General features: G+C 35.8%; 1 protein-coding gene across 3 annotated transcripts in view; it reads right to left on the bottom strand.

Annotated features, from left to right (window-relative positions):
• EPHA6 (EPH receptor A6) overlaps positions 1–25135 on the bottom strand; it is a gene marked incomplete at its 3' end in the record, with an annotated part of 858431 nt that overhangs the window by 153300 nt on the left and 679996 nt on the right. For all 3 annotated transcript variants that reach the window (XM_079923297.1, XM_079923296.1, XM_079923295.1), the window contains one exon: positions 10702–10831. In XM_079923297.1, the coding sequence (XP_079779423.1) occupies positions 10702–10831 (130 nt within the window). The remainder of the gene's footprint in view (positions 1–10701; positions 10832–25135) is intronic.

The raw sequence follows: 25135 nt of genomic DNA on the forward strand, positions 1-25135 counted from the left end.
TTTCCTCGACCTTTGTTTCCATGTCATCTTTTACAGCCCCAGTTCCCCACCTCCTGTTTTTCAAATTCTCTAGGGGACTCAGAATTCCCTAAGTACGACTGTCTTCATTTGGTAAAATCATATACTTACAAATAAAAAAAAGAACTTAAATACCATCTCCACGGTCAACTTTCCCGTGAATCACTTTTTGTTTTAGGATGACTCTGATGGTTTACTTTTTCTTCCATTTACATCTTAAACAATTGTATAACACTTATTAGGTATGGCATTGATACTAACTACAAAGGTGTCTGCCTTCTACTCTAAAATGCTGCTGAGGTCAGGACTGGGGCTTAATTCTCTGTAAGTTCACTAGCTACATATAGCACAGAGTGAGGCACAGAGGAGGTACTCAACTTAATTTTTTTTGACTGGAATGCCAGAAGGAACACACAAATAAAGATGTTTTCTAAGGATAATTCTAGCCCTAGAGCAGAGTTACTGAAATAACAGAATGGCAAATCAATAGACTTTAATCCTAAATTACTTGTAGTATAAAATATACGGTTTTGAGGAAAAAAACAATTCCAATTCTAGCTATGCTACCTGCATGATCTTGGGCAAGTTATTTTAGCTCTTTCAGTTTCTGCATCTATAAAAGGAGGATAATATTACATACTATATGTGATTTTTCAAAGGAGTAGATGAAAAAACGTATAATTGACACAGAGTTTGGCAATAGTTGCCACTCAAAAATGTTGGTGTACCTTTACTTTCTTTCCCTTTTGGGAGTAGTTATCTGCTTCCCCCTTCTTATTACAATTGTTCACTATGTAGAAAAAAATAGTTTTATAAAAATGGATCATCTACATATTTTATTGTACTTTGGCATTGACATAAAGATTCTTTTATATCTTATGGCAAAGTGAAAATAACTGCTATTTACATGTTTTATATGATACAGTTAATTCCCGGTTTTATCACTGAAATCCTTGTGTCCCAGGCAAATTGGGATGGTTTACTATCTTACACCTTGTGTGCTCAGCACAGTGCAGTTAGAAGATGTGGGATTAGAGTCAGGTCACATGCTATTGAAGACTCTTCCACCTGGGGCAAGTGACCTTTCATAACTCACTTACCTCACTGCTTCAGTCTCCTCATTTGTACACTATATACATTCCTCATTTGTATATTTGTGTATTTTTACATAATAATAATACCTCCTCCATCTCATGAGATAGAATAAGTCACTGTGGAGGAGGTGTTAATCCACCTTCTCCATTGAGTGAGGTGTGGGATTAAATGAGATAATGAGTTTACAACACAGAGAATAGTACCTGATACTATAAACATCAAACCACCCAATAACAGCTTAAAGAACGAATGAGTAAATGTGAGTATTATATCTTACCTTACCGACTAGATGTTGAATCCTAAGCTAAGAAGTGTTTTTCAGAGTGAAGAAGGTTCATTACTGAAAATGACTAAGATCAATATATTTAGGAATTTTCCTGACTGTCTCAAAGGTCCACTTAAATTCTTTACACCTGAAATCAACAGGTTTGAAGTTGCTTTAAAGAACAAGATGGTTTCTCCTAGAGTAAAATAATCAGAACAGGTATTTTCTGACTTTAAATACCATACTATAATATAGAGTTTCTTAGAAATAGCTTCTGTAGGAAGTAGATTCTTATTCCTATCTAAAAAGTCATCTTGTGTCTTCTGTACTCTATTTACAAATTTGGACCTCTACCAATATACCTTAGATTACTCTGGAATTGCTTTTACCCTTAGAACTATTTGAAACCCCTAAATCTATATAATAATTATTGTTAATTTGGTTCCATGCTTTCTCTTAATTTCTTTATTTTGCTTCTTAAATTCAGAAGTGAGCCAAATAACCTTGGATTAATGCTGAAGAATAAATTATTTTATTCTGTGACAAAACAGCTGAGCAGAAATTAGGAGGGTTGATTTGCATTTATGAAAACAGTGGCACTTCTAGATTTGTTTTAGAGTAAATCTAAGATGTGAGGCTAAAGAAATGAAACATAATTTTCCTGACAGTTCCAGAAAGCAGTGGCATACCGTCTGTATCAATTAACTTCAGTAATATTCAGTACTGCACTTTTTCTACTGGAAATTACATACGGGCAAAAAGATTTCTCTTTAACTAGAAGTGTCTTGTTGGCAATGAAAGTTACTGCCAAAGATGCCTGACGTTAGACTGTGGTTTTCAACATAAGACACTAACCATATTGCAAAATTTTAATAACATATGAGTTTTTAAGAATGGCTTTCTTGATTTTTTTATTACATCTACATGTATAAAAGTAATATGTGATAATGATCAAATTAAAAGCACACGCATTGAAATTAGTTGATTTATGACGTTTAGATTTCCAGTTATTATGAAAGAAATAATTGATTATACAATAATCTATAGTTTAATTACCACTAGGTAGCAATGAATAATGAACATATCAGAGAATTCTCATGACTTGAAATACTCTGAAATGTTCAAAACATAAACATGAAACAGGAAATATGTGCTAAGTTTTTCAAAACCACATTAAACTGCATGTCAAATAAATAATTTTATGCCGCTTTTGTTCTTGGTTTCTGTGAAAAATTTTTGTGTGGGTAATTAAAAAATAGATACTACATCTAAATCAGCACATATGTAATAATAACTGACTTAAAAAATAAGTTTTTCAGTGTGCCAGACATTGTTCTAAGGGCTTTACATGTGTTAACTCATTTAATCCTCACACCAACCCCTGTGGTGAGTATAGTCACTAGTTCAATTTAACAGATAAGATTACGGATGTACTGCGAGTTTAAGGAACTTGTCCAAGGATATACACTGGGCAATTGGCAGAACCAGGGCTCGAAGCCAGGCAACCTGGCTCCAGAGTCTGAACGCTTGTCCATCTTGTCATATCCCCAGATAATACTTGGGTCTCCATTAGTAATTTAGAGTACATGAAGCATTATCCCAAATCTCTGTGCCTCATCCTAGAAACACATCTGGGAAAGCCATTATGGACTGGGCATTGTGTTGCTGCCAAAGATGTTTTGTCCTTGAGAAGTTCAGGATTTTAAAGCTCCATAAAGCCTTATGATAATCTATATAAACAGGAAATGTGTGCTAAGGAAACTTGCTGGAATAGCCTTTAGATTTTGCTTTCCCCATCGCTTAAACATCAGTTTATGATAATGATCTTAAGTTTCCTATACAAAGGAATGTTTTCAGAAAGAGTCCTGAAGCTTTGGGAAGAAAGTGTCATATTTTCCAGTAGTGTTTCAAATGTTGTGCTTTACTTCTGGCTTCAAAAGTGTGTTGTGATTATATAAATGATCAAATATTCAGCCTTTTGGTCTTTTGTATTATTCACTAATCAAAAGAAAACCAACAGAAGATTTAAAAATCAAACAAACCTCTGGACAAGATATATTTAATCCTAACTGCATAGGTTATTTATGGTGAGATTTTAATTATAATGGAGAGAACATTGTTAAATGAATCATACATATGATGTAAATTAAACTACCAACTACTTTTCTTTTCCCTGCCCCCCAGGAAAGTTACTACTTATTTTTGAAACTTTTCTGCAATTCTTACAAAGGATTTAACTTTTTTGTTAATGTTCAATTTTGCTAAATACACTTTCTGTAAGACCTCTGTGAATAGAACTATGAAAAGTTAACATTGTGCCACAGGGCAACTTCCACTGTGCTTTGTCTTACAATGCAAAAGAATGAATGCTGAGATGAGATGTGTTTTACAACAGGTATGGTCTTTCCCCACCTTTCTTACGTTCTTAAGTGGCCCAGCAGCCCAGAAGGGCAAGCATGCTGCCCTATGAAAGAGCAAGAGGCATTTAAGCAGCTCAGTTTCTTATCATGTTTCCAGTAAGGTGAAAACACACCAACACAACATTTCCAACCAACACAAAGATTAAATACTGACTCACATGGAGTCTAAGCTTTAGCAAGCTGTGTAAGGTTTCTCTGAATTTTTCTTTGGGAGAAGACAACGGCTCCTGGATGAATCTTTTGAAAGTGTTGATAGTTTCTTTGAATAGGACCAAAATAGATGGTATAATTTGTAATAATAAAACATGAACGTCCCTAGCGGGTAGATATATGTTCTCAACTGAGAATTTAAATTGTCATATATATAAAGTCTGGATTTTTAAGATTCAAACTTACTGAAATGATCTTTAGATAAAAGAAATATTTATGCTAATAAGAAAGAAGAGCGAAAGTCAAAGGCTAAAACTATTTATGGAATCTGAAAATAGGAAAGTAAAAAGAACTAGTAAAAAGAATCTGGAGATTACTTAAAGGCTCTTTTAAGATTTTTCATGTCTTTCTGGTAGGAAACAAATAGAAATTCTCTGTAAATGTTCGGGAGCTTGATATCAAATGCATCCTGCTGCTTTGTTTCCTTTTTTCTTTTAAATGCACTATCAGTCTTACATAAAGATGCTGCTGTTCACGATGTCTTAAAACATAACTTTATATATAGAACACTGAGTTTTTAATAATCTGAAATTCTTCATTGATGGACTTCAGGGTGTCCAGAGATCTCCTGAAATTGTATACAAACATTTATTTATGTGATCATATGTCCATTTTCTTGGAAAGGAGAGTCTATTTTATTTTTGGCCAAGAAACAAAGTATAATCCATAAGGAATCTGAGTCTATGACCTGTACCACAACATCATGACCGTCGGTCCATAGGAGCCCTTAAACTCATAGACCCTGCAACTGATTAAAGTTTTTATAAACTGAATGATACTTGAAGGTTCAAATTTCACCTTCATTTTGTATGTGTTCCCATCCTGACTTTTCTTTTTCCAAATGATATCTTCAAGTTGTCTTAAATTTAGGTTTTAATTCTTTTCTAACCTCTTGTGTATTTCTCCTCAAGTAAGCCGAAGAACCAAAAGATGACACGCATGCTCTTTGGAATTCACTGACTTTTAAGCAACAGAGGAAGCAGACTGAACACAATCTTAATGTTATCCGGCTAGCCCTTCTTGCACTGGTTTTGGAATCTACCAATATATGCCCAAAAGTGTTTTTAAGTAACTTTAACCTAGCAACAATAGTGTCGCAAATACTTGAAGGGGGTTGTTTATGGGTGTATAACTAGAAATACAGTCACTCATGTCACCTTCCTTGTGCTTCTGTTGGCTGGGTATGTTCCCTTTGTCATTTTATCAGTGACCATCTCTTCTCTATGCCTTTCCACAGGCCTGAAATAGAATAATCTTGGGTTCCTGTCTGACCCTGCTTCAGAGTCCCTACCCTAGTTTTCAAATAGTTGCAGTTTACAGGATTTCCTTCTGAAGTCTGCAGCTGAACAAACTTTCAAGGAGAAGAGTTCTCCAGGAGACACAACTGTGCAGATGAGTATCGGGTAGGGCTTACTGGGGCTTGAAATCACACAAATGGCAAGGAATAAAGAAACCAGGAGTTAAGAATTGAGATGAAGGTTTCTCTTTTCACCACAGCTTACATTTTGAATCATTTATTCAGGATCTTACTTCGCACATTTAATCCAGTTTATCCTATTCCTATTATAATTAGCTTTTGGTTTAAGCAGGTACACACAAAAACACTCATTTACACACATCTTATTCAGGGTAATTGGCAACAATTTCAGCTGCAGAAATATATAAAATATACACCCTTCAATCAAAGAAGAGTCTTTTTTTTTCCCTGAAGACCTCTTACTTAAAAAGTAAACCAAAATCTTATCTTTTATGTATATTTATTACAACAGTATTTGTTAAAGATAAAATAAAGCAAATTGCCATATATACTACAGAAAAATAAAGAAAGAATAATTATCCTCAGGAGAACTTTAGCAAGCAGAAATGCTGTCAAAAGTGATTAATTTTGAAACGCCCAATTGTAGATTGAAAACAAAGTTACTGACTTTTCTTTTAGGATGCCTGAACATACAAAGAAATGAAATGGTTTACTTTGATTTTTCTGAACTGCAGTTTGATTGTATTTAAAAAGTATATACTTTTCCACTGTTGATTTCCCTTGGCAAACTGAGTTCATGTGCGTTTTCCTTAACTCATTGTATATTCCTTCAAAGTCTGCCATCCAGTCTTTTTACTTATTTATTTTTTTTACATCTTTATTGGAGTATAATTGCTTTACAACGGTGTGTTAGTTTCTGCTTTATAACAAAGTGAACCAGCTATACATATACATATGTTCCCATATCTCTTCCCTCTTGCGTCTCCCTCCCTCCCACCCTCCCTATCCCACCCCTCCAGGCGGTCACAAAGCACCGAGCTGATCTCCCTGTGCTATGCGGCTGCTTCCCACTAGCTATCTAATGTATTTGCATTATTGCTTTTCTGCAGTCCTCTATATGCATCAAGATATGATAATATTATGCTCACTAGATCCTAGATTTTCTGCAGCTTCAACCTTATTTATTTTTCCTGGCTTATTTCTAATATCTAAACTATATGCCTTCTCAATAAAAAAATTTTTTGACTGGATAATAGTGCATGCAATATTTGCCCAGACTCCATATCAGATAGGGTTTCACATGAAATATGGAAAGGAAAATACTGATTATCATTGTTAATAGACTTTGAAGGCATTTTAATATTGGCTTAGCACTGTAACTCCTTTGCTATAGAAATGGCCTAGTTGGATCTGTTACTGGTTTATAGAAAACTGGATTGTGAATTCATACCTTAACATTACTAGTCAGGGGGACAGTAGTGAGGATATGAAAAAGTCTGGCTACTTAAGTATAAGGCTCATTCAAATCTCTTTGCTAAGGTAAAAATAAATAAACAATATTAAACATGACTATTAAATAATCATATACCTAGTAATTGCAAATCTGATTTTTGAGTCCCCATGTGTTCACATTTATTTTTAAACTGATTCAGAGTAAGCAGTGAGGAAGTCTCACAAAATTGACAAAGCAAGAAGGTGAAGAGAGCTATTTACCCCATCTTTGCCATTTACCTTGAACCTAACACATGGCATGCAACAGAGAGCAGCTCAGGTAAAAATGTCAAAAGAGGTGTTTTATATATAGCATTATATTTAAAGCATAGGTAGACAAACCAAGATGGTGTTTCAGAAGAACATCCCCTCAACAATTAAAGAGCTTCCAAGACTAACCACAAAGGAAGTATTAGGAAGACCTTCAACATTGATTTTTATTTTTAGAATTTATCTATTTCTATATCCCACATGCTGCCGGTTTCCTATGTTTTCTCCTTTGTAGGCTTTGCTTATAACTGAAAAAGCTTCTTAGTTTAAGGCATATATCTGAGTTTGGCCTAGAATCTAATCTATACATATGAATTACTTCAGTAATGAAAAATATTATGAAGTCTTCCACAACGGACAGAAAACTGCTAGAAAAATGTAAGGTAGAATTTTTGATCTAATCATACTCATCCTAAGATGTTACTTTCTGAGTATAATGAATATGCCTTTATATTTTATAAATAAGTCTAGTTTTCAAGACACATTGTAATGTTTGGATCTTATGTAAATGTAAGATATGACACGATGTCAGATAGTTATTGCTGTGAAGTAACAGGGAAGACTGGACCAGTGCAACTTCCATATATTATTACACCATCATTATCAGTGCATAATTGTTTCTCAATGCCTTTATTACTCTGATTTTCTTTGTTTATCGTAAGCATATAAGCCACTAAATGTGTAAAGGCAAAGGTGTCATAAGATAAGTCATCAGTCTAAGACCCTATGTATAATCAATACTCTATGGCATATAAAATGTTCTACCCACTTTCAAATACTCTTTGATTATAGAAATAAATCAAAGAAATAACTAGATGGAGCAAAGAGAGCAAGCTTATTTTAGGGTATATACCTGATAACATATTTCCAAGAGGGACATTAATTCTTTTCAAGGAGGTAGAATTTAATAGGGAAGAATACAATGGAGAAGAGTTTGATTCAAAAAATATAATTTCACTTATGTCTTTCTAATTTCTCCTTTCTTTCTCCATCCTCTTTGCTTCTCTCAGCTCCCCTCCCCACTCTTCCTGCCTTCTCTCTCCCGAGATTTTCCTACATTGGATGACTACTATTTGAAAAGCATTGCAATAAATATATGAATATACTTGCTATTCAACTTTCAGCCAATTACTTCCTGGTATTTTTCTCTATTTGAAACTAAGAATAATAACCCTTTACTATGACCTTTCTAGAAATGTAAAAGGTCATATAAATAATTGACAACCATTACATAAATACTGATTTCAGGCTTGTCTGCTTTCTGGTTCTCATGATTCAGTGATTCTCTTATTATTGCAGTTAGTGTAAAAATACATACTGCAAAAATATTGCTCCTTGATAGCACAGTGTGACATGAATGCAAAGAAACTATTTTATATAAGACATAATCATGTATCTCATTTAAATTTGATTAAGGAAGTAACTGGGAACTAAATTAGCACCATCATTAGAACAGATTTTGTGATTCGTTGAATGACATAGCAAATGTCTTATGAGACCCTAAAAGTACTGTAACATATAAACAATTGGTAGAAAGCAAATTAATTTCTGCCCAGTAGGCATCAACCTTTGGCCAGCTTTTTAAGGTACCATGATACAGGTCAAGGAAGGAAGTGCTTTCTGCTCTCAAATTGATGTCCTAAACCTGAAGAGTCACTCAGCTATTAGGTGGCAAAGAAATACTTTAGGGTTCTTTTTTTTTTAATATGAAATAATAAAAACTTCTCATATCATTGCTTCATTCCTCTTCATACAAAATATAAAGAGAATTCTTGGGAAATAAGCTATAGTTGAATGGAAGAGGATAAAAATCACCTTAGAAATCATAGCAGTGATTACTGAAAAGTACCAGAGAAAGTGTACAGGGATCACTTATCAAAGTGATATAAGCCAGAAAAAGTGAGTTGAGTTAATTTCAGTTTGAGGGAACAAGTTTAGATCTATACATTTTTTATGAAGCAACTGCTTTACACCTGATTTGTATTTAAGTCATGGAAACTGAACTGGGTTTTCTTTCCCATGAAGGTTGGAGGCAAATCTGGCTTAAAGCCTAGAAGAAGAGGGCGCTAGATGTTCTTTCAGATCCCTCTCGGGAAAGTTGTTTTGTGTCTGTGTTATAGAAACACCATCTTACTTCTATCAGGCTCAGTGGCTAAATGACAAGGGCTGTCATTTTTACCAGTGATGTTGAATAATTCAAGTCACTACTGATTTGTAATGTCATTTCTGCCAAATATACCTAAATCTACCAAGATTTGTCATTAAACTACAAATCGTCTGTTCATCTCTTCAATTCCAGTCACTGAAATATTAATAGACATGAATGCTATATTTTTATATTTGCAGTTAACTCTGAGAGCTCAGTTTATATAGATTTTTATTTCCATTTTTTTGCAACACGACCATCACTACTACCACCAACAATAAAATTCGTGTGCAACTGATACCATTTTTTTTCTCCTAGGGAGAAAAAAGGTGGCATAACACTCATTGGAATTAAAATTGCTAGTTTTTCTTTCATATAATTTTGGTTCCTACTTATCAGTGGCATTGCTGGCTACAAAGTCTGCAACCACTTTAGTAATTATCCAACGATAAAACCAAATGACGCTAAAGCATATTTATGGTTGTTACTTTTTGGATGTTATAACTAAGTAAGCAAGGGTAACTGAAAGGCAAAAGAAAAAATGTCAGTGTAATAATTTTAGGCTTTGATGGCATAATTTTTCTAAGAAAAACAAGAAATGTGCATGATGGGCTTTTGTTTCCATTGTATTCCTTAGTTTTTCAAATGTTTCCATTATTCTGCTGTCTGGGCCAGCCCTCCTGAAAATATTGGTGTCATTACCACAATTTGTAGCATAAGTATTAACTGTGATAAGAAACACAAGAATTATGATAAAAACTCCAAGAATCAATATCCTAATTCCATCTTGCTAAACACATATAAAATATAAACTGGATTTGCATGCCTCAGGTACCAGGGAGGAAGACAGCTGGATATTTACAAAATGACAAGAGTAAAATAATTTATGATTATAATACCAAGCATAATATACAAAGTGATTTACTAAACTTTGCAATTTCATTTTAAAATGCTCAATATCCTTTATTGTGTTTTTCCTCATTGATAAAATATGGCTTTGGTCAGATTGATATTTTTAGGGAAAACTGCATGTTAATTTTCTTTCTCAAAAATTTCTTCCAAATTTGCTACTTTCTGGCCTTTTCTCAAATAATTTTTCTTTAGTGAAATGGAACTTTAAATCTCTGTAAACTTACTCAGATATAAAATTACTTTTTCAGTTAATAACACTCAGTTTTAAATTCTTTTTTCTAGCCAGTTCCAAGTGGTAAAGTGGCTTAAATTCATCCCTGTTTTATTCTTGAGTTACAAATTTGGGACCTGGTCTCTAGTTTTTATTTATGACAAAACTTTCCTAGAAGAGGCAGCACTATGCTGATTGGGTGCTCAGTTTACAGATCCTTCTTCTACTTCCTTTATATTATTTTCAGAGCATTAGGTATCACAAATGTGGTTCCTGCATTTTAAAAAGTCACTTGCATTTCTGTTCAACAATATATTTTAGAAATATTTATTTCTGTATTGTTCTGTCAATTGTAAGCACAGTCCTACTGCTGTATATGGTGGCAGAAAAATTCACCTGAAATACCTACCAGCAGGAATCCTGGGGGGCAAAGATCCTCTCCCTGGCACTGGATGCGGGGCCTGGAGGCTATTTAAAAACCCTGCCCTCAGGAAGCTGGGGCAAAACGTTTCCACCCCAATGGCCGGGAAGGATCCTTTTAAGAGATAAAAATTGACATTAATCAAAAAGTATTCTTTGTGGAAAAGTTGTTGATCATTTAATTGGAACAAACCTATAATCAACAAAGAAATCAAACCTTACAAGGAAGCTATGAAATTAAAAGGAATGGAATGCATTTTTATTCACAAATTTAAGAAATAAACCTAGTTTTTTGAAAAGAAAGTTACTCTTAACTAGTTACAATGAAAGAGGGTTTAGAAGCATCAGAATGCTAAGATGAAATTTCTAAATCTACATTTGACAGAATATATACAGAATTCATCTCTACATGAGCTAAAGATACCCAGAAAATAGCCACGATAGGATCTGGGATTTGTGCTGCACTAGAAGAAGCAGTGATTTACTTTAGGTGTATCAGTAAGAGAGCTTAAAATGAGGAAAGCTTCTATGCCACACAGTAATTACACATGTTTTTGAAATAGTGGTAAGAAAAACAACATACACATTTCTTAATTTGCTTCACTTTTCTATTAGGGACAAGACATGAGAGTTTGCAAAGGTAGAACCACATGCTTTTTCATTTTTAAGAAGGCTATTGAGAGAGAAGCAAAAAAAAAAAAAAGTAAACTACTTGGATGCTTATCCATAAAATAATATAATGAATCACAGAATAAAAGAATATCAGAGCTGAAAAGGACTTTAGAGATCATCCAGTCAAAAAAATCTGGTTTTTTTGAGACCAGCAAACTGAGTCGGGGAAGTGATATCACATGGCTGGTGGACTCCCAGTACAAAGTCTTTCCACTATAGATTAAAAATAAATGAGTCATTTCCTATATGGGAGATTGAGATCCCCTGAATACGAGTTAGAAACTTAGCACTTTGGAATAGCGGCATTACATTTCGGTGTCTCAGTGACCTGAAAGCTACTAAAATCATTCAGAAGAAAATGTAATATACATGCAATATTAGTGCATGGGCAGCACTGGTAATTGATATAGTATATCTGAGTTTAAATCACAGTAATACCCTCAAAGCAAGTTACACTGATAGTTGTAAGAAATGCGTCTCATTCGAGACCTCTGAAACCCCCATCAGGCACAGCAGTTTTCATATGTAGAGACCCAGTTCAAATTTAGCAAGTCCTGTATTTTTGAAAAGACTTTGCTCTGTTCTTTGACACAAATTTTGCACCTAAAATAAGTTAAGATTTGATTTTTCTTTGAACTTTGACCAGGACTAAAGGGATGTGGTATACCATACTGTCTATATCTTGCTTCTATGGAGAAAGTTGTTGCTAAAGAAAAAGCAGCATTTATTAGATCTTTAGAGATGTTTTTATGAAAGAGCAAAGTTACAATGAATGTTTTCATGGGTGAGGCCTATATATTGTGCACTGGATTAAAGAAAGCATAGAAAGAGTGTCTTATACTGTGCATAAACTGGTTTTGTTGTGTATTTTACGGGGCTTTAGTAAAATGGCCCAGCAGAGCTGGAGTCCCTTAAACATTCAGAGGTGTGGCAAAAATGCCAAATGTAAGCCAGAAAGTGCTCTGAGGTAACTTTCCATGAACAGTGAAATTAATTACTCTTTTGTTACTACATGGGATATTTATCACCGAGCATAAAGTTAACATAAGCCTGTGTGCGGTGTTGCCCACGCAAGGCATTTCGCGCACTGCAATGTTTCATCATCATCTGCGAAAACACTCATTAATGTAAGGAGCTTCACTGAATACCACGTGGAGATAATTATATATTTATAAAGCATTCTTATTTAAAGTTACAAAAGAAACGGAGATTTTACAACAGGGAAAATAATTACAAGAAATTCAGATTTTATTACATGCTGTGAAAAACAAAAATGATCCAATTTTAGCTGTGGATTTATTGAAGTCAAGTAATCAGAAGCCTGGTTCAAGAACACTAGATCATAAAGAAAAAGAATATCATCGTCATGAAGAGGAAAGTAAAAGAGACATAAATGTAATTATCTTAAAGGAAATCTGAAGGAAAACAAAAGCATGTAGAACAGTGACTCTGGATAATGTTCATCTGCTTCACATTTAGAGCTTTTTATCTGAGTTTTTGCTATTTTTGCCAACATTATTCAAAACTGTTAACTTAGAAAAGATGTCCATTATTTTAACTCCTTGAAAGAAACTAAATACAAATATTATTTTATTGCTACAAGTACACTGATTACTACTTTTGTTGTTGTGACGGCCTGTCATCTTTAATAGCAGCTTTCATTTTCCTAAACTTGCTGCATCATTCATAATGGCTTTGTTATGTTTCTTTACTGTGGGTTAAAAGGTCTTTCATTTATTGTGGCATCTCTTCCTTAAGTAACTGTCATTTTTTATATCTGAAACAAAGAGAAAAGGTGGTGTGCATGAATATATATTCCATTGAGATATCACACTGTGTGATAATAACGTCTTAACAGTTTCTTCTTAAGGTCAGCCATGTCGATAGAGATTGCAGGAAACACTACAGCTCTACATTTTCACAGTTCAATCAGGAAAACTGAAGTTATTCTTTGTTATAATTCCCTTATCTCTTAATTTGCAAGAAATTAAGTTCACAAACCTTTTGGAATTTGATATGAAATAATTTTAGTCTGATTTGCTCTATTTCTTAAGTTGCTGACCCCATCTGACTGGGTTTTTTTTAAGTAGTGGTGGAATTTATTGATCAATTACATTGTAGCTTAATAATAAACAATGTCTACTATCTATACCAGGAGAAATATAAATTTCCACGAGTATTTTGATTTTAGTTACTTTCAATAGCCTAAGTATTTGTTAATACAAATTAGATTTTTATGTGATGAGAGTATTCCTCTAGCCATTACAAGTTTGAAATGTAAAATGTGTCACTTCATACATGCTTTTCTAAATCTCAAATTCTTGAGTTTCCAATTTGTTAGTGATCTTGAGTTGCGGGTTAAAGAGAGACCAACATGTGACATTAGCATTATACTGTCTGTAATATAGAGTTACCAGATCACTAGGTGTTCTGTATTTTTACTTGCTAAACCTGGTAACCCTACTCTAATATAATTTCAAACACTTATGGATATCAGATGGATAAAAGACACTATTAACTACTGATATAAGATAAGATTAACATAAGTCACTGGCTGCAGGGGTTGGTGATTTATGTCTTTCATTAACTCAGCGGTTCTCAATGCATTTAGGGAGCCTTGCACATTACGACTGTGGGAAGACATCACTGGTGTTTAGTGGGTGGGGGTCAGGATGCATGCTGAAGGCATTGCAGTAAGTGGTATCCTGCCTGCACAAATGGGAATTCTCTCTCAAAATGCTGGTAGCACCCATTGAAAAACACTGTCCGGGAATAAAGAATCCTAAAAAAATGGTTGCTAATGAATAGGTCATATAATGAGGTAAAGAAACAGTGTGAAGAAGTTGGTGTAGCCTGTATTCTGACATTAATTAATGGAGAACTGATCGCTCAGATCATCTGAGAATAATCTTGCCTGTAGAGTTAGCAGTTTTCAAAGAATTATAATAAAATATATTTAGCACAAACTCAATGAAAAACAATCCCATTTTTCATTTGATATTGCAGCAATCTCTCTGAAATAACTTTATATTAGAAATTAGATATCATTAAGAATTTGTGTAAAAGATAACAAACTATGACCTTAAACTCTTTGTGCCTCAACTTTCTCCTCTGTGAAATGAAAATAACTGACCCTACATAACGGGGCTGTTTGTGAGGTTTAAATGTGAGTAAATTATCATAAATATAAGACAATACTATTATCCCTAATGTTTTTAAAAAAGAAACCTCTTTAGATGGGAAACAGAAATAAAGATTAATTAAATTTTCTAATGAAGAACTACCCCTCCCCCACATACATACACATAACCCCAATAGAACAAATCCTTTTTTCGAAGATTACATATCAATAATTTAATTTTGATGCCAAAAAGTTTAATAAGGGCAGTATCCCTATAACATGAACTTTTGAGATCTGACTCCTTTAAATTGTTTCCATTAGGCTGTATTTTTGCAGATAACCATTTGATCTACGTATAGACAAAGAATGCATAGTCTTAATTCAAGACAGACAAACAACTTAGAATTGGAAACTTAAAATACATGTACGCAGGGCTTCCCTGGTGGCGCAGTGGTTGAGAGCCTGCCTGCCGATGCAGGGGACATGGGTTCGTGCCCCGGTCCGGGAAGATCCCACATGCCGTGGAGCGGCTGGGCCCGTGAGCCATGGCCGCTGAGCCTGCGCGTCCGGAGCCTGTGCTCCGCAACGGGAGAGGCCACAACAGTGAGAGGCCCGTGTACCGCAAAAACAAAAAAACATGTACACATATGTGAGTATATTAAATAAATATAGAGTATGGAAACTCTGTCTTCAACTCCTAAAATGAGTTCTTTTTCAAGCACAATATGAAATGCAAGGATGATTTAATCTGATCTAAAAACAGTAGATCACAAATAGTCACTAGGAACAATACTAAAAACAGGGATTTACACATAACATAACAAACCTGGCCCTAATATGTAGCATTTTATGTATATTGTGCCTATGTGTGGTGTGATTATTATTTGAAAGCAAGGATTGAAATAAACTGAACTTACAATCAGACCTAAATTGATAAAGTCTGTGTTATTAATATATAAATGAATATTATCTCAAAATATTTTAATTTCATTCCTTTAAATATATTTTGTGAGTGGTTTATAATAAATATAAAACTACAATAAATATAGTAAAATAGTAGATATATATGACATAAATTAGTATTCATATAGTAGAGATTTTGGGGTCAAAAATGTTTACTGTTAGGGACAAGACCAAAAATTTGGAGAGCTAAGAATTGAGTATGTATACATTCAGAGTAGAGATCCTTTCTTCACCCGTGAGTATCCAGTATAGAGTTCTGTAACTGACACATAGCAGCCTCTTCATAACTGTGTGGTTTTGGTTAATGATGGTATCTCTGAGCTACAGTATGAATAATTTCAAAGTTCAGTGGTAACATAGTCTGTTAAACCAAATGCTATGTTGAAGGGCTGTGTTTCCTGAGAAAGGCTCACTTCTGAACCTTCAGAGATTCTCTACCTCTTTCCCTATCTGTCTGTCTGTCTGTCTGCCTTCCTGCCTGTCTATCCATCTATCTATCTATCTATCTATCATCTGTCTAATTTCAGCTGTCCCTTCTTTGTCAGATTGTTTGTGTTTCCCTCCACTCCTTGTGTATCTCATGTATGTGCCTCTTTCTTCTTCTGTTACAATAATTTATAGCATTACACATTCTTTCTTTCTCTGAGAGAAGTAAAAGAAAACCATAAGCTCATTAGTTTTGTTTGAACACATGCTTCCTAATTTTCTGTGATGGTGGATGAAGACTCAGACTCTAACAGTTACATCGCCAGTGAAGAGGACCAGCAACCGTAAGAAGAGCTATTTTCATGTAAGGCATTGGAAGAATGACTCTTTCACTCCACTGAGAACTTTATTTTTGGTCTCTTTATGTAAGCATGCAGTCTACAAAAAAGTAAGCTGCTCTGCCTAATTTGGTACAGAAAAGATTCCTGCTTTATTGTAAAGCTTGAGATGGGCCAGCTGGGAACCCAACTTGGTCTCTTCTAAGTAGATCAGAAGATGCACAGAGTGCAAGCTGAATAGTGGATACTTCAGTGATGAATGAAAAGTGACAAATTGCTCCTTAGGCAAATATCTTGCTAGGATCTAAGGAAATACTCTGCTTGCTTACTTGCTTTCCCGGCCAGTGGCAACTTTCTAATGACTAGCCAAGAGCTAACTTTTAATTAGGCTTAGAATGTGAGAGAGAATCACTCTGTTTATGAATGACTCATTCATTTATCCTTTTATCCATTTATGGACTTATTCATTTATCCAGTAAATATTTATTGAAGCACCTTTTTTTTTACCTGGCACTATGACACATTTCTAGTACAAAAAGTGGAAATAAAATATTTTTTGATATGACACTATTATTTTCAGGAAATGATTCTAACTAAGCTAAGCCAAAGATGCAATTACAAAATTTTGCCCATTTCCTAAATTCTTATAAATGGAAATATGCCTACAATGAAATTAGTATTTTCCTTTTAGCACAGCTAATCTCCATGTAGATTCTTCGGCACCAAATACAATTAAAAGATCATGCAATCATTACTGCTTTGTTTTGGCTTCTTTTTTAATCCTTCAGGTCACTGCAATATGAATTTTATAGATTTCTCATCCTGTTGTTCAATAGGTCATAATAAAATTATTGAAGCAAAAAGGGCAGTTTTATGGCTAGGTTTTTATGAGTTCATCTTCAGTGCTTTTAAAAAGAAATTTTCAGATTTTCCTGAGTTATTTTTAAACTTGTAAGGTATGTGTGATAAAACAGTTATTGTAAATTATTTTTAAAACTATAGCATTAACAAGGAGAATTAAAATATTTTGAAGCTGATTAAGAACACTTATTGAAAAATACATTTTAATTAATATTTAATACAGAAGTTCTTTAACTTTAAAAAAAATATTTAAAAAAATACCTAGTTTCCTAACCTGTAAAATTAACTTGGAGTAGAACTTCCCTAAATGTCCTTTAAGCTTAAAAGTCTATTTAATTTTTATTCTACTGCTACATTAAATGAAGCCTATATTTTCCCCAAATATGGGTTCTGTCCAGCAGTCTTACCTATGTTTATGTTCAGTAGCACCTGGAATTTTAATTATCAAAAAAGTATCCTGACTAAATTTGCAATCTGCCAGTACATCCATCAGGTTTACTAGTGAAAATGCCTAGGCTTGAGGGCAAGCAGAACTCTGACTCAATCATTCACCATATGATTAATCTTGGTTAAGTTATTTACCTTCTCTGATACTTAGTTTGTTCATTTGAAAAATGGAGCTAATACTAAACGCTTACATTGGTTTATTGTGGATCATCTAGGAAGTGCCTATTAATGGCTGACAGTAAGCGTTTAATAAATGAGGGACAAATATTTCTTCTCTTTAACACCCTAAACTTGACCTATGATTTCATGTCTCCAGGCCTCCATGATATTTCTTCCTCCTGGAAGGCCCTCTGGCTTCTGTGAAAACATGCCTACTGAACCTGGTGAGAACTTGCTACTCCTCCTGCGGTGCCCCTGTTAACGTTGGTACTATAATAGAGGTAAAATGCTATCATAAGGACAGTATTTATTTGTTTACAATTTTATGATACCAAACTCCAATGCCTTTTGGGACCTGTCAAGTACAATATATATCAGGTTGGTGACAAAGGCACTGAGTCCAGCTGAAGGGTAAAAGTTCTGGCTAAGGACAATGAATTCAAATGTTTTAAAGAACCTTGTAGATATCAAATAAAACACACCTCTTAGCTGACTTCAGCCTGTGGGCTGCCAGCTGGTGACTTCTGGCTGACATGTTTGTCTTCCCCACCAGGTTGTGATTCCTTCAGAACAGGGATGAGTCATGCACATCTTATTCTCTCCTGTATAACCAATCCCAGAACTTGTGCATGGTAGGAGCTCAATGTAATAGTTATTGAGTTGAATTAAAACCATCTTAGATGAAGAGTTCAAAGCTTGACTTTATCTGGATAAATAATAGACTGAATTTTCTTGATGTCAGAGCTTTTTAAACCATGTATACTCTAATAATATAAATATCATCAAAGCTGTATATAATTATTCAAGCTCAATGAGCTTTATAACCTTCTACTTTAAATGCTTACGCAGAGCCAATGTTTAGGAACCAGGGACAGATTAAAATTCTAGAATTCTTTTTCCTAAGAAGTGGTGATGCAGTGAACTGAAATTGAAAAGTGTGTCCTCCTGACTGAGGGCCTTGGTTGGCAGATGCCGACCCACCCAGCCTTTTCTTTCTTGGGTCAGACTTTTAAACTATCTGTTCTTTAAAAATGCTTTTACACTTCAGGTGCCAAGGAGTCAGCTAAGGAGCTGCTAAGAAGCCTTTGTATGAAAGCTAGATCTATTTAGCTCACAGCTAACGTGTGCTATGATTTAATATTTATGAACTATGGGTATATCTGTCACATTACTAAAGGGAGGGTTGCACCTTTAGCACACCTGATAAAGAGGTCATGAGGCAGGCTGCATTTGCCTTTTTGTAATTTTCCAAGGCTGCCTACAGACCAGACTGGCCACTCGTTGCTAGCATGTATCCTGCTGTCAGGTACATCACATTGTTGCTCTATTCTGTACAAAATATGAATTTAGTTTCACTGCCAGATATTGATGATAACACCCTTGGCAGTGTTATCTACAAAAAATGTGTTAGTACCTACCAGGCATTTCTCAATTACGGTTAAGATAAGATATTTAAATTCCTTTCAAAGTTTTGTTGGCTTTTTCAGGTCAGAATCATACTCATTTGGTATCTGTATGGTGTGGAGTAGATGGCAGGATAATTTGGTTTACTAATTACCATTTTGAAAATTGGATTGGTCTTGAAATAATCAGGGAACGCGATTGGTCTTGAAAATAATTGAGAGCAGCCAACAGAGAACAAAACTAATCAAGTCCCTAATGATTTTACATCAATTCTGATACCGTAAATGTATGCCTGGGGTGGCACCATAATGGCAATGGTGGTGGCAAAGACACGTCCACTTTTCCAGGAAGCTACTTTTTGCTTGAGGTAAACATGTGGGATTTCTCTCCACGTCATTCCCTGCGACCATGCATGGTGGAAACACTTAGGAGGAATCCTCCCCGAGTAGTTCCAGTTCAGATCATGTCACTTTTCAGCTTCAAAATCTCAAAATCTCCTTACTGCTGAGCACAAACCCAATACATAAGAGTGGCTTCAAAATCTTTACTTCTTAGTTCAAACACACTAGAATATTCATTGTTCCTTTAATGTGTTGCTTACTCCCAGCACAAAGTGAGAATGCTGCCTCGTGGTCTGATCCATTCTAAATGCCCTACCTAAGTGCCACCTCTTTTAAGAGACTTTTCATTTTGTCACTGCAGGAATCATTGTCAACCACAGGGCACAAGTGCTGGAGTCAGAGGGATCCAAGGTCAAACTTATGTGCTGTAGCTTGCTGGATGACCATGAAGTCACTTCCACTTCCTGAGGCTCAGTTCCCATTTAGGTAACATGTGGAAATAGTCAGTTATGAAGACAGTTGTACAAGGGAGTGCTTATAAAACGCCTAGCACAAAATAGACAGTCAAGGAGGACCTCCCTACCCACCTTTCTTGGCTATTTTCCTTCTCTCACATATAACACTATCACATGTTTTTCCTTGCAGTATAATTCTTCCTGTTGATGACATATCTTATAATAAATTCCATGAAGAGCTTCTCATTTTTATATTTCCAACAGAACTTGGCATGCTATTTGCATTTAGGGGTCACTTGTGACGATAACTTTTAAAAACAGCAACTACAAAGCATATCTTCTTCTTCCTTATTCATGACAATGTTATTGTTGGCTTTGATAACAACTTCTAAGTTGCAACGGGTTTAGCAGGTGAGTCAAAATATCATTAGAGTCATAAAAATGTTGTGGGGCTCCCCTGGTGGCGCAGTGGTTGAGAGTCCGCCTGCCGTTGCAGGGGACATGGGTTCATGCCCCGGTCCGGGAAGATCCCACATGCCGCTGAGCGGCTGGGCCCGTGAGCCATGGCCACTGAGCCTGCGCGTCCGGAGCCTGTGCTCCGCAACAGGAGAGGCCACAGCAGTGAGAGGCCCGAGTACGGCAAAAAAAAAAAAAAAAAATGTTGTGACATGTAAAGCCACTCTCACTAGCTCCTATATTCTTTATTAACAGACAGACAGACGGACAGTGAATGACACTAACAGCCAGATATGGGGGTCTCCACACATATCCTCTCATTCATTTCTTTCAGTCTTGCCTATGTGCCCTCTCATTTATGATTGAAGGGGCAAGGAGAGAAGCTTTTGAGGGGAGAGCAATCTGAACTGTTTAAGCCCAAGAGAAAGGTGAGGCACAGTGCTAGAGATGACGTTCTCTGGGGGCCCGACTCTCTTAGAAACCAGCCAGCAACTTCAACTACGGCCTGAAGCAAACTAATACCTGTGTTGGGCTCTGTTTTCAAAGGAGAACCTAAATGTGAAATGAGCTTGAAAAGAGTCAGGCATTATCCAGTTTAATGTATCTTTTAATTTTTATTGAGGCTATTCCTTTCTTTAAGCTTGATGCCTTTGAGGCCTATATTAATTTAACTTTCAGGTCCAATCTGAGATAACACTCATTCCTGATAAAAAGGGAGAACATGGAAACAGACTTAAAGAAGCCTGATTTTATTACTCTTAAGCCACATGAACTGGGCATGTTGAGACTGCCTGAAATAAAGTCTCCACTGACAATATTCCAGCCTCTCACTGTGCTACCACTTTCACAACTGTTTACCATTAGGTTATCCTTGGCGGGCCATTAGACTGAATTCAAAATGAGGATCCAAGTACATCTTGTTCTGTGAGAACTACTGAAGGAGATTCAGGGATTTCGTACAGAGAAAAAGTGAGAGAAAGAAGGCTGGCAGGCGTTGTTCACTGTTGAAAACGCTCCCATTCATTTGTTCTTCAGAGCTAGTTCCAAGACAATTTCAGACTCTTGTATCATAGATTACTGGTTCACTTAACATACATGCTTTTCATTACCTTCTAAATATTGGCTTGGATGTAAATTTGGGTAGTTTGTGAAAATGTTCTGCTAGTGGTGCTGAATGACTATAGCTTCTTGGATACAGTGACAGTGTGAGAGAAACTGCAGCTTCTGACATGATATATGTGGACAGGAAAACATTTGGAAGAAGTTTGAGTGCATTTTATTTCTGCATGGGCTCTTTGGGCACCCAGCCACTATCAAAGCATCATTTAACAAATTATGGTACCACAAAATATATTTTATGCTCTTGATGTTAGTTTTCCAGAAAGGAACCAATAAGTGTCTGGAGTTAATACCTAAGAGAAGAACAGGACTGAGTTAAAATTAAGAGAACGTTTTTATTGGCAAATGAGAAAAACTTCCTGCTTTCAAAGTATTACATTCAATTTTATTGCTATTTAAATAGGCGCATTTTGTGTACATGTTGTTGCCTTAGTACTAAAAGGAAACGATGCTTGTTTATTGATACTTTTAAGGGGCCAAGTCATTTTATTATACAGTGGTGAATTTATCACCAAATTTTACAGTTTCAGAGTTTAGAGAATAATGATGCACTTTCGTTTACATTTGATTTATAAAAAAATCCAAAGAAAACAGCTCTCTCATTTACCCTTTAAATACTGGCACCTGTGCTCTTAAATGGAGAACATCATTATACAGTCTTATTGTCTGAGGCTGTGGGTAAATGTTGTGTCATGTGAATCACCCTTTAGCACCAATAAAGTTGGGCCAGTGGAGAACTGGGGTGATGAAACTGCTCCCTGGAAGAAAGCTGTTCACCCATGTGAGGCAAATTTAGTGTGCTGGATGAGGTAATTTGCTAAATGGTACCCTGGTGCCCTAGAAGCCTTAATTCACTTCAGCTGAATGAGCAGTTGGCTCAAACTCAATCACTGAGAGTTACCCATTCATACTCAAAGGCATATAGATCTCACATTGAATGTTAACTCCAGGGTAACGTGGGTACAGGGTTGGGAAAGTAAAAATGAGTGCAGCTTAATTAGAAAGCCCCATTTAAACTTGCTTTTCAAATTACATTTTCACAGCACCGAATGGCAGTGACCCAAGGAGATAAAGTATTCTCAGGGAAGGAAAAAGCAAGTGACAATATCATTTCTTAACTGTAATCACAACCTCTGAGTTTGGAGTGAGTCCCAGAAAGTTTGTATTTAAGTATAGATTTAACTGTAATCTAGCAAATTGTAGAAAAGATGTGCTGGCAAAGATAAATACTGAATAGTGGAATAGGCTTGCGATGAAATAAACAATGAAGAGGAGATAGGTTTTGGGGTAAATGACATATATAGATCAAAGAAAAACAGTTGCATAAAGATGAAGTTTTATGTTTATGTGTCTCTGTTTATAAAGTATTGATTCACCAAATTTTTAGCACAATCTCACACAATCAACAAATGTATAAAACTTTTTCAAACATTCAGTCTTCAATGAAACAAATTTTATTTTCCTGAGATACTTTTTCTTTGATTTAAAATATGTATCTTATGAAAAAACTTGAGAATAATCTTGACTCTGTAACAATACCCCACCCAAAACAACTTTTAAAGATTAACATGCTGGGACTTCCCTGGTGGTGCAGTGGTTAAGAAACCGCCTGCCAATGCAGGGGACATGGGTTCGAGCCCTGGTCCGGAAGATCCCACATGCCGTGGAGCAACTAAGCCCGTGCACCACAACTACTGAGCCTGCGCTCTAGAGCCCACGTGCCACAACTACTGAGCCCGCATGCCACAACTACTGAGCCTGCGAGCCACAATTACTGAAGCCCAAGCGCCTAGAGCCCGTGCTCTGCAACAAAAGAAGCCACTGCAACGAGAAGCCCGCGCTCTGCAATGAAGAGTAGCCCCCGCTCACCTCAACTAGAGAAAGCCCGCGAACAGCAAGGAAGACCCAAAGCAGCCCTACATACATACATAAACAAATAAATAAAAAGAAAGAAAAAGACTAACATGCTTCCAGCACATGCTGGTTATCCCACAAAAGGAACAACTTCAGTTCATATTTGGTGACTGAGGAATGTCCTGCATCTCTAGTCACGATCTGACCTCCTGATGGCAGAAACTGACGGTGGCTCAATGTCTATTTCCTTCTTCCTTGTTTCAGAACCCTGATTTTTAGCTGGTACTTGCTGGCCAGAATAAATATTTTTTCAGCTTCCTTAGGCATCCAGATGAGGCTATATGACTAAGTTCTGACCAATGAGTGTAAGAGGAAGTGCCCTTAAATGGAGGAAATATGACCGTGGCTACCCTTTCTTCCTTCTTGAAGCACTGAGCTAAGCAACCATCCTGGACTGTGTGCTGAGGATAGCCACTCAAAGAAGGTGCTGAGTCTTTGAGAATCATGAAGGCATCCTTCCAGCTATCGATTGCCTACCTCTGGATGTTGCTCATGTGTGGAGAAATAGTTTTTATTCTTTTGATCCACTGTTATATGGGATTTTCTGTCACTCCCAACAGAATCTAACCATAAACTGATAGTTTAATTTGTCCTCCTTTAACATGCTTGGTCCCTGAATTAACTGCATCAATATCCTGCGATGACTTCATCTCACAATTTGAATTTGAAACAACCTTCATAATTATCATTCTGGCTAGTCTAGAGTATTATTCTACATAGTAAAAAGTAATGCATGACTGAATGACTCTTATCATATACTTTCTACCATTATTTAGATATAAACCTTTTACTTTTGATGAATTCTGATTGATAAATGGAAACATCCCATGGGTCATTTCTAATCTAATTTTAATGTCAGTTTTATACACGAACGCATTTTTATTTTCATTTTCAACAATAAAACAAAGTATATAGATTAAATAAAGACGGTACGCTTTGAATTTAGGAAAACAAGTAGTCTTCTCGAATTGAATTCTTCTCCACTTAAGTTCCATTGGGATCAACTTGAGGGCAAAAAGTATTTCTGACTCAAAGAATCCAAATTTGTCAAGACTTATAAGTCAGCGTGCACTTAGACTATTCTGACAGAAGACACTGCTCAAAGTTTGGGCTTCCACCTGAATGTTAGCTGCTCAGGCTGGTTGGTGAGTGGATGGGGGGAAGGCGGGAGGGGTACAACTCTTTAGAGGATGAGATTGATATACTTTCTCCCACAATGATGCCATCCCTACCACACGTAGATGTAGCTGTTCCCTGGATTACTAAAGGGAAAAATCCACTGACAAACTTTGTGTGAAATCTAGAAATTTCTCGAAACTTCATAGAAATCTAGGATATTTAGATGGAACCCATTTGCCATTGACCCCTTCTATAGAGGATAGGTACTTTGCTCTTGGAAAAAAAGATTTGATAGAAAAAATCTTTCAGATAGCCAACCTATTCAAAACCCCCAATTCCTCAAGATAGCAAGGATCTAAGAATCACAATTCCTATAATCCATCCCCTAACACACACACCCCTTTGGATTCCTTAACTCAGTGAATGGACTTGACCATTCAGCTAATTTCTAAGTTGGAAACTTGAGGGTCATTTAGACTCCTGTCTCACAATCACCTTCCTATTCTAAGGGGTGGTGTCCTATGAAATCTATGTAGTAAATATCTTTCTTGGTCATCTCTTTCTTTCCATCATCACTGAAATTGCACAATCTTAATTAAGTCCAGCATTATTTGATACTCTGGA

The sequence above is a fragment of the Stenella coeruleoalba genome, assembly GCF_951394435.1.
Source record: "Stenella coeruleoalba genome assembly, chromosome: 5".
Lineage (NCBI taxonomy): Eukaryota > Metazoa > Chordata > Mammalia > Artiodactyla > Delphinidae > Stenella > Stenella coeruleoalba.